Source organism: Rutilus rutilus (genome assembly GCF_951802725.1).
Source record: "Rutilus rutilus genome assembly, chromosome: 25".
In the NCBI taxonomy this organism is placed as follows: Eukaryota; Metazoa; Chordata; class Actinopteri; order Cypriniformes; family Leuciscidae; genus Rutilus; species Rutilus rutilus.
Genome location: NC_140229.1, coordinates 20743763 through 20757512, shown reverse-complemented (window position 1 = coordinate 20757512; position 13750 = coordinate 20743763). Strand labels below are relative to the sequence as shown.

The 13750-nt window shown below is 43.8% G+C and overlaps 1 protein-coding gene across 1 annotated transcript; it reads right to left on the bottom strand.

Annotated features, from left to right (window-relative positions):
* Window positions 1-6593: 6593 nt before the first annotated feature.
* Window positions 6594-7997, bottom strand: LOC311285434 (paraneoplastic antigen Ma1 homolog; the record flags this gene model as incomplete). The annotated part of the gene is made up of 1 exon (XM_084401089.1): window positions 6594-7997. One exon carries the CDS (start codon window positions 7995-7997, stop codon window positions 6594-6596), a length of 1404 nt encoding a protein of 467 aa, XP_084257215.1.
* Between the last annotated feature and the right edge of the window lie 5753 nt (window positions 7998-13750).

Genomic DNA, 13750 nt, shown 5'->3' with positions numbered 1-13750 from the left:
CTATTCATGAACTGAATTAACAGAAAAATTGCTATATCGTTATGTATATCGTTATCGGGATATCAAATGAGCTATATCGGGATATGAAATTTTGGCCATATCGCCCAGCCCTAAACCACACTGACTTATTTGTAGTAATACTGTGGCTGTACAAATGTTAACTTTATCAGTCCAACCAAAGAAACATGGTTACTACACTTTTACTATAGTAAAAGCATGGTTCATTTTCATCGGGGGATTTTTGAGTATTATACGTATAAAATGAAGTAGCCTATAAAATATGTTAAACAATAGTTATACTATTGTAGCCCTCCCACCGGGTAGAATCTTATGGCTCACAAGTTAGAAATCTGTCTAGAGGATCTTGAATTTACCCACTACCCCGGTAAAGGCACATTCTCTTCAGTCACAGTACAACTATAACCCAGATTGTCAGATTTTCACTTAATAGTGTCAGATTTGTTTCTTCTTTTCTGAAAATAATAAATAAATAAACCCCTACTGTGTTTACCGTTAGATTAAAAAAAACCCTATTAACAAATCAGTTCTTTCCACAGGAAATCACACAAAATTATGGCAGATCAATAAACATGTAGGCTATTTATTCTTCTCCGGAACTCTTTTCTCTTTTGTTTCTCTTTGAATTACCAAATAATTCAATTTACAGAGTCACAACAATGAATCAATATAACCCCAAAAAGAATCAAAAAAAAAAAAAAAAAGTCAATGAATGCACTAGCTACTCAATTTACCCAGCTGGGATTTTCAGTACACAGATGGCGCGCTAGTTGGAGCTCTTTGATGCAAAACCAGAGTACTCACGTATCAGGACAACAAAAATTCCAGTTGTAGAATAGTAACCTCGAATCCTTACTCCTCGCCGAGATGATAAACAGCATCCATGATGACACGTCCCACGACGACGCTTGAGTGGATCTCGAACTCCTCCCTCCTCGAAGTAGTTAGATGCAACCGCGAAAATCAACACAGATCTCCCGATTTCGACGATCCCTCAGTTTCAAAGAAAAATAAACACACACTTAACGTTCACTCTCAACTAGATAGACCACTGCAAATCATATTCCCCCCAAAAATTAACCAAATAAAACACGGGTATTTTCTTCCGGATTTCAAACGACTTACACAACTTATTATAATTTAAACTGCAACACTGCACTCAAGAAATTAAACTCGGGAATATTCTTCCGGGTGATTTCACAATCTAAAACTAATAAAACATATCAACGTAAAGATAGAAAATAACACGGAATCTCTCACGTGTGAACCTCGTGCTAGATCTCCTCCTCACGCGAAACGGAAATGCAGTCTCTCACCGAACTCTCTCGAAATGTCGTTTTTTCGTGCTGCAAACTAATTTGTGACACTTTCACAGTTCAAACCAATCTCTCGCACAAACTTTCATCACCAAACGGCACTCAAAAATGTCCGTGAACCTTGATTTCTCTCAGCTGTCAGCCGAACTGCAACTCATCCGCCCGAGAGAAAAAAAACTGCACTTCCTCTCTCATCCCCTGCACACCGAACTTTTCCAGAGGTCAAAGTACACAGTTCTCATTGACAGACTGACGCTCTCAGAAGACACAATTAAATGCAACCATTTATGATTTGTTTTCATTCACACACACATATTTTCGAAAAAAACTTTTATAAACATGTCTCATATGAACATGAGAGAGAAAAAAAAATAAAGTCCATCAACACTTTGTTTGCGTAAGAATACAATTTCAGGCCCAAATACAAATAATTAAATTATCTTATTTATAAAGAAGATAAATGACAGGTATACATTTAGAAAACCCAAAACATTTTTTCTAGGTCTCTACATTCTCCCCCCACCAAAAATCGTTATGTCCTCATAACGAGGGAAAACCGAGAATCACACAATTGACATTTCAATATCTTAGCTCTTTTCACAAATTTAGACCCCTACACTTTTCAAATGAATGAGCAGAATAATATCACAATAGACTCATGTCTAAGAAACAAATCACTCAAATTAGTGTCTAGCACTTAAGTCGACTGAATAGGTACCTAACCTTCTTGCAGGCACATTCATCCACAAAAAGACGGTAGAACAGTATCTAACAGGACTTACAGCTTTAGTTTGAGCAATGACCGGCTCAAATTTTGGCTCCCCAAGAGTATCATAGGTAAACCTCTTAGGCACAGTTCTCTCTCTTTGAGACCTTCTCTCCTTTTCAATTTCCTCAGCAGAGACACCTTGATTTATATCACTCTCATTCACATTTGAAAGGTCTTGCACGTCACTTTCAACATCACCGATGTCTGACAATTGGCTCACACTTGGCAAGTTGTCAGGATCACTTTCTGGTAGCAGTCTTAAAACAGACTCTACAGACTCATCTGTCTCAACTCTTTGAGAAACCTCAACTTGGGCTCCAGATTGCTCAACATTCTCAGAAACAATCTGTTTAACAGTCTCTGAAACAGCATTATCAGAAACCTCTGCATTCTTCTGAGAAGTGTCTCTTCTTCTAGGAGTCAAAGGATGATTTTCAGGTACGTGATACCACACTCCATACATTTCATCCTCACTCTCTGAACTCAAGTCAGGATTCTGATCACCTCTGCCTTCTTTTTCTTGTCTTACAGGTGCATTCTCACCTTCCCCTTTCAAACTCTGTGTCTGTCCAGCATTCTTCCTTTTCCTCAGAACTCTCTTTCTGGGTTCAGGGACACTGTCAGGAACTTGTCGCTGTCTCAAACCTTGTCCAATAGGAAGAATGTGATTCCTATGCAGAATCTTGACAGGTCCAGTTCCACTCTCTGGCTTAAGACGAAACACAGGTAAGTGAGGCATCTGGCTCTGGACAACGTAGGGCTCAGTACTCCATCTGTCTGCCAGCTTGTGCTTTCCTTGCAATCCAAGATTCCTGATCAGTACTCTATCTCCAGGAACAAGGTAAGAGTAATGCAGCTTCTGATCATATCTTCTCTTATTTCCTGCATTCTTCTTTCCCGCTTTTTCCTCCGCCAGCTCGTACGCAGACTTCAACTCTTGCTGCATGGTTTTGACATAACGCTGGTAAGACTTAGTGGAAGTACCATCACTAGACACACCAAAACTGAGGTCTATGGGCAATCTGGCTTCCCTTCCGAACATAAGGAAGTAAGGCGAGTATCCTGTGGCTTCATTCAGACTGCTGTTGTACACGTGTACAAGATGTCCAATGTGACGGCTCCACTGTGGTTTCTGCTTCGGATCCAGGGTTCCCAACATATCCAAAAGGGTCCGGTTGAACCGTTCGGGTTGAGGATCACCCTGAGGATGGTATGGCGTTGTACGGGATTTCTCCACTCCCAACAGGTCAAACAACTCCTGAATGAGCCTGCTCTCGAAATCCCGTCCCTGGTCCGAGTGCATCCGTCTAGGCAGTCCGTAATGAATAAAATACTTTTCCCACAATACTTTTGCAACTGTGGACGCCTTCTGGTCCTTAGTTGGAAAGGCTTGCGCATACCTCGTGTAGTGGTCAGTGATTACTAAGACATTTCCAATGTTCTTGGAGTCTGGCTCAATGGACAAAAAATCCATACACACAAGATCCATAGGTCCCTCACTGGATAAGTGTGACAATGGTGCAACTCTCTTTGGCAGGGTCTTCCTCTGGACACACCTGGCACATGTTTGGCAGTACTTCTCCACCTCCATCTTCATTCGTGGCCAGTAAAATCTCTCTCTTACCAAGCCATAAGTCTTGTCAAACCCCAGGTGTCCAGAATCATCATGAAGTGACCGGAGAACTACATCATGGAACTGCCTGGGCAAGCACAATTGCTTACGACGGGGTTTGTCTGGGGGTTGAGTGCATCGAGACATCACTCCATTCTCCATTACTAATCTTTCCCACTCTCTCATCATCAAGGGAAGGTCCTTGTGAGATTCCCTGTTGACCTTGGACAAATCTCCTCCTTTAAGAGCCTTCCATATCTCTCCAAGACAAGGATCCCCCTATGCGCACGTGACAGATCTGAAGAACTCAGTTTTGGAATCATAGAAGTATCCAGAGTGGCTAAATTGCAGTAAGCTTTGGGGACTGATTTAAGAGATCCTCCCAATGACATGACAATCCTACTGGCAGTTGCGAAGCAGTTGGACATGTCTTGCACTGGCAGCTTACACAGGGATCTCACTCCAGAGGATGATATATTAGTCCACTCCTGGTCGTTAACTTCCCTATGAGGACGACGAGACAAAGCATCGGCATCAATATTTTGTCTCCCAGGCCTGTACTTGAGACTGAAGTCATAGACAGAAAGAGCCGCCAGCCACCTATGTCCCGCAGCATCCAGTTTGGCTGTGGTCAGAACGTAAGTTAGCGGATTGTTATCCGTCTGCACTTCAAACTTTGCTCCGTACAGGTAATCATGTAGCTTGTCAACAACAGCCCACTTTAACGCCAAGAACTCAAGTTTGTGAACTGGATAGTTTCTTTCAGAAGGCGTCAAGCTTCTGCTGACAAAGGCTACAGGCCTCAACCCCTGTCCTTGGTCCTGATACAGCACCGCGCACAACCCTTCACAGCAGGCATCAACATGTAAGACGTACGGGAGCTGAGAATTAGCAAAGACCAACACAGGAGCCTGGGTAAGTCTCACCTTCAACTCACTGAAAGCAGCTTCACAAGCATCAGTCCATCTACTTCCAAATGGATCCGAGGCTTTATATATGACTCTGTCTGGGTTGTCTCCAGGTTTGATTTTCTTCAAACTCTTGTTTGGAAGACACCCTTGCAGTAACTGGTTGAGTGGGTAAGATATTTTAGAATAGTCTTTTACGAATCTTCTGTAGTACCCACAGAAACCTAAGAAAGAACGTAACTCTGTCACGTTCTGGGGTCTGGGCCAAGACTTGACAGCTTCAATTTTGGAGGGATCAGTCGAGACACCGTCTTGAGACACAATGTGACCCACATAGCTGACAGAAGTCTGACAAAAGGTGCACTTGTCCAGGGACAACTTTAACCCTTCACTTTGCAAGCGGTCCAACACCTTGAGCAGTCTCTCCTCATGCTCCTCCAAAGTCCGTCCGAAAATAATGAGGTCGTCCAAATAGACCAACACTTCCAACAGGTTCATGTCTCCCACCGTCTTTTCCATCACTCGCTGGAAAGTCGAGGGAGCTCCACATATCCCTTGTGGCATCCGCTGGAATTGGTAAAACCCCACTGGGCAAATGAAAGCTGTCTTTTCTTGGTCGTCCTCACTCAGGGGGATCTGGTAGTATCCACTCCTAAGATCCAATACGCTGAACCACTGACTTCCATTTAAGCAGGCCAGAGCATCTTCAATGCGTGGAACGGTGTATTGGTCAGGGATCGTGCGACGATTCAACGTTCTGTAGTCCACACACATCCTTATCTGCCCATTCTTTTTCCGGACTACGACGATCGGTGAAGCGTAGGGGCTTCTGGAGTCTGCAATAATTCCAGCCTCTTTCAGCTTCCCCAAGTGCTGTCTAACATCCTCGATGTCAGCTGGTGCAAGACGCCGTGACCTCTCACGAAAAGGCTTATCCTCTGTCAGTCTAATGTGGTGTTGGGTACTCTTCGAACATCCCACATCAAATTCGTCACAGGAGAAGACATCTTTTCTCTCCAACATCTTTTTGGCCAGACGCTGTTTCCATTCTTCAGAGACTGGTGTATCGCCAAAATTAAATGAATCCTTGGTCAGTTTGGTTTGACCACTACTCTCTCTGGGCTTAGAGACGGTAGGCACCACATCAACCGGAAACACATGGGCGATAGGCATTCCTCTCTTAATCGTCACTGGGCAAGAAGACACATTTCTAATAGTGACTCCAATTCTTTTTGAATGTACAGCAGTAGCAGACTGCACCTCAGCTCTCACTAGCAGTTCCTCAGGAAACCGGGACTCCTCAGGCTGATCCACTAACAGGGGTTTAGCAGAGGTTGTGGCTGGGTACTTCAGGATTCCAGAAACCCTCACACTCTCTCCTGGAGTCAACTTCAACGGCTTAAGGCGGGGAAACCAGACGGTCCCTCTACAATCGTCAACATCACACTTACTAACAGCAATGACCCGTTCATAGGCAGTTCTGATCTCAGGATGGACAGGCAGGGTATGAAGGAAATCACTTCCCATCTTCGTCTCGCAAATGTCTACCAGCTTCTTTACCACAGCCGTGTTTGTTCCCACCAGAATGTTGACATCTCCTTTCATGACGGGATCGGGACAGACCAACACTAGTGCATCTATGGATTCCGCCACTCCTGCAACAGATCCAGGAAACTCCAGCTTTAAAGACAAACAGCCATCATAGGGGTATCTCTGCGAGCTCAATCCCCATATCTCCAAATTTTCAATTGGTGTCAGTGGCAGATGCTTCAAGTGTTTCTCATAAAAGGATCTGTACAACAGCGTGACCTGCGATCCACTATCCAGCAAAGCCTTAGTGTAAATACCTTCCACCTGGATGGGAAGGACAGAGCTAGGTCCCACTAACCCGCTCAGAAGATCTACTTGCTCAGCTCTTGCTCTTTTGCACTTTGTGGAACGTGTCTTCCCCGGAGCTTCAGGCCGTTCCCCTACTGAGCCCCGGAGGTGTTTCCCGACGGCTGTCTCATTTTAATGAGCCGCTGATTTACTCTCCTGAGATTCTCTTCGTTGGTACAATCACGTTTCAGATGCCCATCTTCTCCACATCTGTAACAGAAGATGTTAGCCTTGTTCACTGGTCTGGTTGGTGTTTTGCTCTCTGCAACCGCAGCTAGACTGTGCGTAACAGAATGATCATAGGTCACTGGTTCCTTCGCCATAGCTGACAAGCGAGACACCTCATTCTTCAACCCCCTAATCTCCCTCTTCAGCATTTCTACTTCTGAATTGGCCAGATTGGTGTTACCGGATGATTCATTCTTTGCAGGGGGTACCCAAGCCACAGCTACATTTGCATGCACTGAGCTCCTTTGCGTCAACATACTCTCTTCTTCCTGCACCTCTTTCATTAACTCATTGAAGGAAGGAGGAGCACACAGCTTATGGGTCATCCTCAAGCGCATTGCCACCAGATCACTGGAAAGAGCACCTCTAACTATTTGCTGCATTCGAAGACGATTCATTGCAGGGAACTCAATGCCTTTTTTCCTCAGCATACTGTGTAGCATCCTATCCAACCTCATTATGTAGGCTGAGAGCTTCTCTCCCTCACTCTGGTAAGTGCTCCGAAATTTTAACATCAAGTCTGCAGCATCCTCAGTGGTGCCAAACACTGACTCTAGCGCACTCAGGTAATCACTGAAGGTAGCAGACGGGTTACCAGTCTTCTCGAATCTTACAATGTCCGCTGCAGGACCTCTGAGACACTCTACTAGTCTCTGCTTCTTGACATTGTCTGAACACTGCCACTCTTCCAGAATGTGAGTAGTCTGCTCCACCCAGACCTCATACTCATCCTCTCCATGAGGAGTGGGAATGAACCCAGAGAAGGGACGCAGCTTCCTATAGCCCACTCTCTCCTCAGACGAAGCCACATGACATGTTTGAACAAGGGAGTTTATGGCATCAACAAGCTTAGTGTCAAGCACAGGTGTAGAGGAAGCCAAACTTGGAATATCAGATAGCGACTTTCCCTCGGCATGCAGAAAAGACATCAGTTTTGTCTGAAACTCATCTTCCTTTCTGTGTTTAGGTGCTTCAGCTGCGACAGGTACAACCTGCGTGTACCAGGTACCTACTTCAGGTCCTCCCAGCTCTGCAGGTATAGACATCTCAGAAACCTTGCTGACTGTCTCAATGAGAAGAAACTGCAGTCGCTTAGTCTTATCAAAGAGGCGACCAATCACTTTGCATTTCCTCATTCCCAGAGCAGCATCCAGCACTTCATAAACTACTCTGTCTTCACAATCTGCAGGTACATTGCTCAGAATGATAACTCTGTCCAGCTCAACACCTTTCTCTCTACACCAATCAATTATCTCACTAACCTCCATTTTGTTCACTTGTGTCATCAACAGTATGTGCTCAGAAAAACAGGTTATGACTGGTAAGCATCAAAGCTCAATTCACAGAAATCTTAAAAGAACCACAATATGCACAAAGCACACACACACAAAAAAAAAAAAAATATATATATATATATACAATTTTTTTTTTTTCCTCAGAGCCTGAAACACAAGCTGAATAATCTGACTTAGATCCCGGACGAGCCCCCACAAAATGTAGCCTTCCCACCGGGTAGAATCTTATGGCTCACAAGTTAGAAATCTGTCTAGAGGATCTTGAATTTACCCACTACCCCGGTAAAGGCACATTCTCTTCAGTCACAGTACAACTATAACCCAGATTGTCAGATTTTCACTTAATAGTGTCAGATTTGTTTCTTCTTTTCTGAAAATAATAAATAAATAAACAAACCCCTGCTGTGTTTACCGTTAGATTAAAAAAAACCCTATTAACAAATCAGTTCTTTCCACAGGAAATCACACAAAATTATGGCAGATCAATAAACATGTAGGCTATTTATTCTTCTCCAGAACTCTTTTCTCTTTTGTTTCTCTTTGAATTACCAAATAATTCAATTTACAGAGTCACAACAATGAATCAAATATAACCCCAAAAAGAATCAAAAAAAAAAAAAAAGTCAATGAATGCACTACTCAAAATTTACCCAGCTGGGATTTTCAGTACACAGATGGCGCGCTAGTTGGAGCTCTTTGATGCAAAACCAGAGTACTCACGTATCAGGACAACAAGAATTCCAGTTGTAGAATAGTAACCTCGAATCCTTACTCCTCGCCGAGATGATAAACAGCATCCATGATGACACGTCCCACGACGGCGCTTGAGTGGATCTCAATGAACTCCTCCCTCCTCGAAGTAGTTAGATGCAACCGCGAAAATCAACACAGATCTCCCGATTTCGACTTCATCGCGTATGAAGGGGCAGCCATCTGCTCCCGATCATGCAGTGTCAAAGCAAGACAAAACAAGCAGCAACAACACGACCAAGCAGCGTCAATTTTCTCATCGCAAACCAACCATCATTGGTACCTACAACGTCCGTACTCTACGAAAAACAGAAAAAAGAGGCAACCAAGAAACACCAACATTTGAACAATCTGACCGGTTCCATCAGCTTATTCATGGGTGTGGAGAAAAAGGAATCGACATCGTAGCCATACAAGAGCACCGACTACCAGCGGCCGATGGCATTAACACCTACATCGAAATCTACAACAACAAAGAATGGAGATTCGACTTCTGCTCAGCCACAAAAACAACCCAAGGCAATCACGTTGGAGGAATAGGGCTCCTCACGAGTAGCGAAGCCAACAAATCCCTGACAGCAACAACTAAAGTGTCTGAGCGGATAATGACAGCAACATTTGCGGGCAACCCTTTAACAACAGTCATCGTAGCCTATGCCCCGACAGAAGAAAAACCAAAGACAGAGAAAGATAACTTCTATAACCAGCTTATTAAATGTGCACACGAAACATCGCCACACAATATGCTCGTCATTGCAGGCGACTTCAATGCAAGAATTGGAGAAGACAGCCATCAGTCAAATCCAAGAGTTATAGCCAAACACGTTCTGCACAAAGCAACAAATGACAATGGAAGTAGACTAATTGACTTCTGTGAAGCAACAAACACAAGGCCATTACAGCCCAGATTCCCTCATCCAAAATCCAGAATCTGGACGTGGCAACCGGATGCCAATAGAAACGCAAAAGACGGGAAAAATAGAGCTCAACTAGATCACATACTCATCAACGGCAAGTGGATCAATTCGGTGAAGAACGTGAGAGCGTACAACACAATCGATCTTGGGTCAGACCACAGAATAGTAAGCGCAGAGATAAAGATCAGCCTGAGAGCGCCAAGAGAAAACAAGAACAAGCGCCTCAAGTTCGACTGGAGAAAGCTCAAAGACAACGAGGAGCTACAAGAACAATATACCGTCACTATCCAAAATCGCTACAACGCACTTAGGAGAGAAGACGACTGCGATGATATGCAGCCAAAATACGATAGATTAGTAACAGCCATCGAAGAAGCTGCAAAGAGCACGGTCGGCCTAGTCAGGAAAAAAGCACCAAAGAACTGGGTTTCGAGCGAAACGATCAAAATTCTCAAAGCACGGAATAAATCTAAGAGAAACAAGAGTTTGAACATGAAACAACTCACTCAAGATCTGCTTGACTCATTCGAGCAGGACAGGATCAACTACTTGGAAGAAAAACTACAGCAACTTAAAGAAGCAGCAAAAACAAATAAACTAAGAACAACTTGGGAGATAGTTAAAGAGATCAGTGGCAAGACTAAGTCAACAAACAAACACAAGATGAAAAGAGCAGACGGAACAGACATCAAATCGTCACAAGAACTGCTAAAGGAGTGGCAACAATACTTTAAAACCTTGTTAAATAACAACATAATCACTGACGATTTGCCAATCGAACCAGCTGCCCAGGATCTTGACATCAACACAAGTCCATTCACTATCATAGAGATAAAGTGCGCAATTGAAGACCTGAAGAATGGCAAATCACCTGGTTGCGATTATGCAATCACACCAGAGGCACTGAAATACGGAGGAGACTATGTTGCCGATCTCATCTGCAACATCTGCAACGATGTATACTGTCAAGAAAAAGCACCAGAACAGTTCACCACGAATCTGATAGTACCACTGCCCAAGAGAGGAGACCTCACCCTAATGAACAACTACAGAGGGATCAGCTTGATGTCGGTCGCCGCCAAAGTATACAACAAGGTCCTTCTCCACCGAATAAGAGACCCGATCGACAAGATCCTACGCGCCAATCAAGCTGGCTTTAGAAGAGGGAGAGGATGTACAGAACAAGTCCACATCCTGCGTAGAATAATCGAAGGCTTCCAAGACAAGAAACTCGATTATTATATCATCTTTGTGGATTTTAAGAAGGCATTCGATTCCATCAAGAGATCAACCATGTTCGACATACTAAGACATTATGGAATCCCAGACAAAACAGTTAGAGCGATCCGCACAATCTATAACAAGTCAAAGAGTCACGTACTATTAGAAGGGAACCTGTCAGACCACTTCGACATTACAACAGGCGTCCTACAAGGCGATACCCTAGCTCCCTTCCTATTCATAATTGTCATTGACTATGTATTAAATCGAGCCGAAGAAGAGCATGCAAAGAACACATTATCGCGCGGAATCGTAACACATTTAAAAGAATCCAGCAGAAATCCAGAAGTATCACTATTTGACCTGGATTTCGCTGATGACATCGCCCTATTTGAAAACACCCTGGACAGAGCACAGGAACAACTCACAACAACAGCAAAGTGGGCCAGGAGAGTAGGCCTTCAAGTCAATATAGGTAAAACAGTAGCACTGAGCAACCAAGAATATGCCGGTCTGGACATGGCAATACACAATCATCAGCACATAGAGCTAGATGGACAGACCATTGAATGGACCAAGAACTTCAAATATCTTGGCTCCCACATCGCCTCTAGCGAATCCGATGTCAAAATACGAAAAGGCCAAGCATGGGGGGCCTTCTGGAAGATGAAGAACGTGTTTCAGTCACAAAGTCTTCCAATTACACTCAAGATCAACATATTCGAATCTGCGTGTGTCTCAATCCTGCTCTATGGTTGCGAGAGCTGGATCCTTAGCAGCAAACTTAGAGACCAACTCAACAGTTTTGCCACCAACTGCTATAGAATCATGCTTGGCATAAAGCGACTGGACAAGAAAAGCAATAAAGTGATTTATGAAAGAGTCGGCCGCAACCCACTCGTTCTTCAAGTACAACAGAGACAGCTAAGATTTGTAGGACACTGCCTAAGAAGACATGAGAGCGACTTGATCAATAAGTATGTCTTGTACGCGCCACAACAACGGCATGGCAAAAGAAGTCGAGGTAGAGCGCGAAGGCTATACCATCAATATATCGGCGAACTCATCAATAAGAACGTACCAGCAACAGTGAGCGAACTACGAGAAGTTGCCAGCAATCGCAAGGAATGGACAAAATTAGTGACCGACTGTCAACCTACCCTGTTCGCAGCCGATTGATGATGATGATGATGATTCTTCTTCTTCTTCTTCTTCTTCTTCTTCTCCAAAGTGAATTGCTTTTTAGAGGGCCTAAACATGCTCGAAAACTCATGAAACTTTGCACACGCTTCAGAAGTGGTGAAAATTTACGTGTGATATGGTTTTCAGAATTGGGGGGGGGCAAATTCGGTAAATTATTGCCCCCACATTTTGCCCCGGCTCCTGGTTTCACGTACAGGTATGAAATTTGGTACATACATGTAATGACCCAATACCTACAGAAAAGTCTCTTGGAGCATAGCCCTAAACACAACAGGAAGTGAGCTATTTTGAACTTCCTCCTAGATTTTGGGCATTTTTCGTAATTTCCTGATGTTGTACTTTAACGAACTCCTCCTACAGATTTGATCTGATCCTCTTCAAATTTGGTGAGTGTAATCTTAAGGCCGTTGTGACGTTAAATTGCGAAGATCTAGAGTTTTCGTCGAAGGGTGTGCCCTCGGCGGCCTGACAAATGTTCACCCAATTTCGGCCTTCTGGTGATGCATGATCAGATAAGTTCAATATTAATGTTGCTTGCAGTTCCGATGTTGCTAGGCAACAGCGGAACTGTTGTTGCCTGTTGTTGCCTAGCTGTCGCCTGCAGTAACTCAGGCATACAATTTCCAATCTGTCCCAAACTTCACATGTTTGATAAGAGTCCTGTCCTGAACACATGACCATGCTCATATTTGGTTATAGCAATAGCTCCACCTGCTGGTAGCAGGAAGTGTGGCAAATACAAAACATGCTCGAAAAATCATGAAACTTTGCACACGCTTCAGAAGTGGTGAAAATTTACGTGTGATATGGTTTTCAGAATTGGGGGGGGGGGGGGGGGGGGGCAAATTCGGTAAATTATTGCCCCCCCATTTTTTTTTCCCGGCTCCTGGTTTCACGTACAGGTATGCAATTTGGTACATACATGTATTGACCCAATACCTACAGAAAAGTCTCTTGGAGCATAGCCCTAAACACAACAGGAAGTGAGCTATTTTTAACTTCCTCCTAGATTTTGGGCATTTTTCGTAATTTCGTGATGTTGTACTTTAACGAACTCCTCCTACAGTTTTGATCTGATCCTCTTCAAATTTGGTGAGTGTAATCTTAAGGCCTTTCCTAAAGGCGCCGGGTGGCGGCGGCAGGGGTGCGAGGGCCCTTTTCATCGCTGCTTGCAGCTTTAATTATAATTTAAACTGCAACACTGCACTCAAGAAATTAAACTCGGGAATATTCTTCCGGGTGATTTCACAATCTAAAACTAATAAAACATATCAACGTAAAGATAGAAAATAACACGGAATCTCTCACGTGTGAACCTCGTGCTAGATCTCCTCCTCACGCGAAACGGAAATGCAGTCTCTCACCGAACTCTCTCGAAATGTCGTTTTTTCGTGCTGCAAACTAATTTGTGACACTTTCACAGTTCAAACCAATCTCTCGCACAAACTTTCATCACCAAACGGCACTCAAAAATGTCCGTGAACCTTGATTTCTCTCAGCTGTCAGCCGAACTGCAACTCATCCGCCCGAGAGAAAAAAAAACGCACTTCCTCTCTCATCCCCTGCACACCGAACTTTTCCAGAGGTCAAAGTACACAGTTCTCATTGACAGACTGACGCTCTCAGAAAATACAA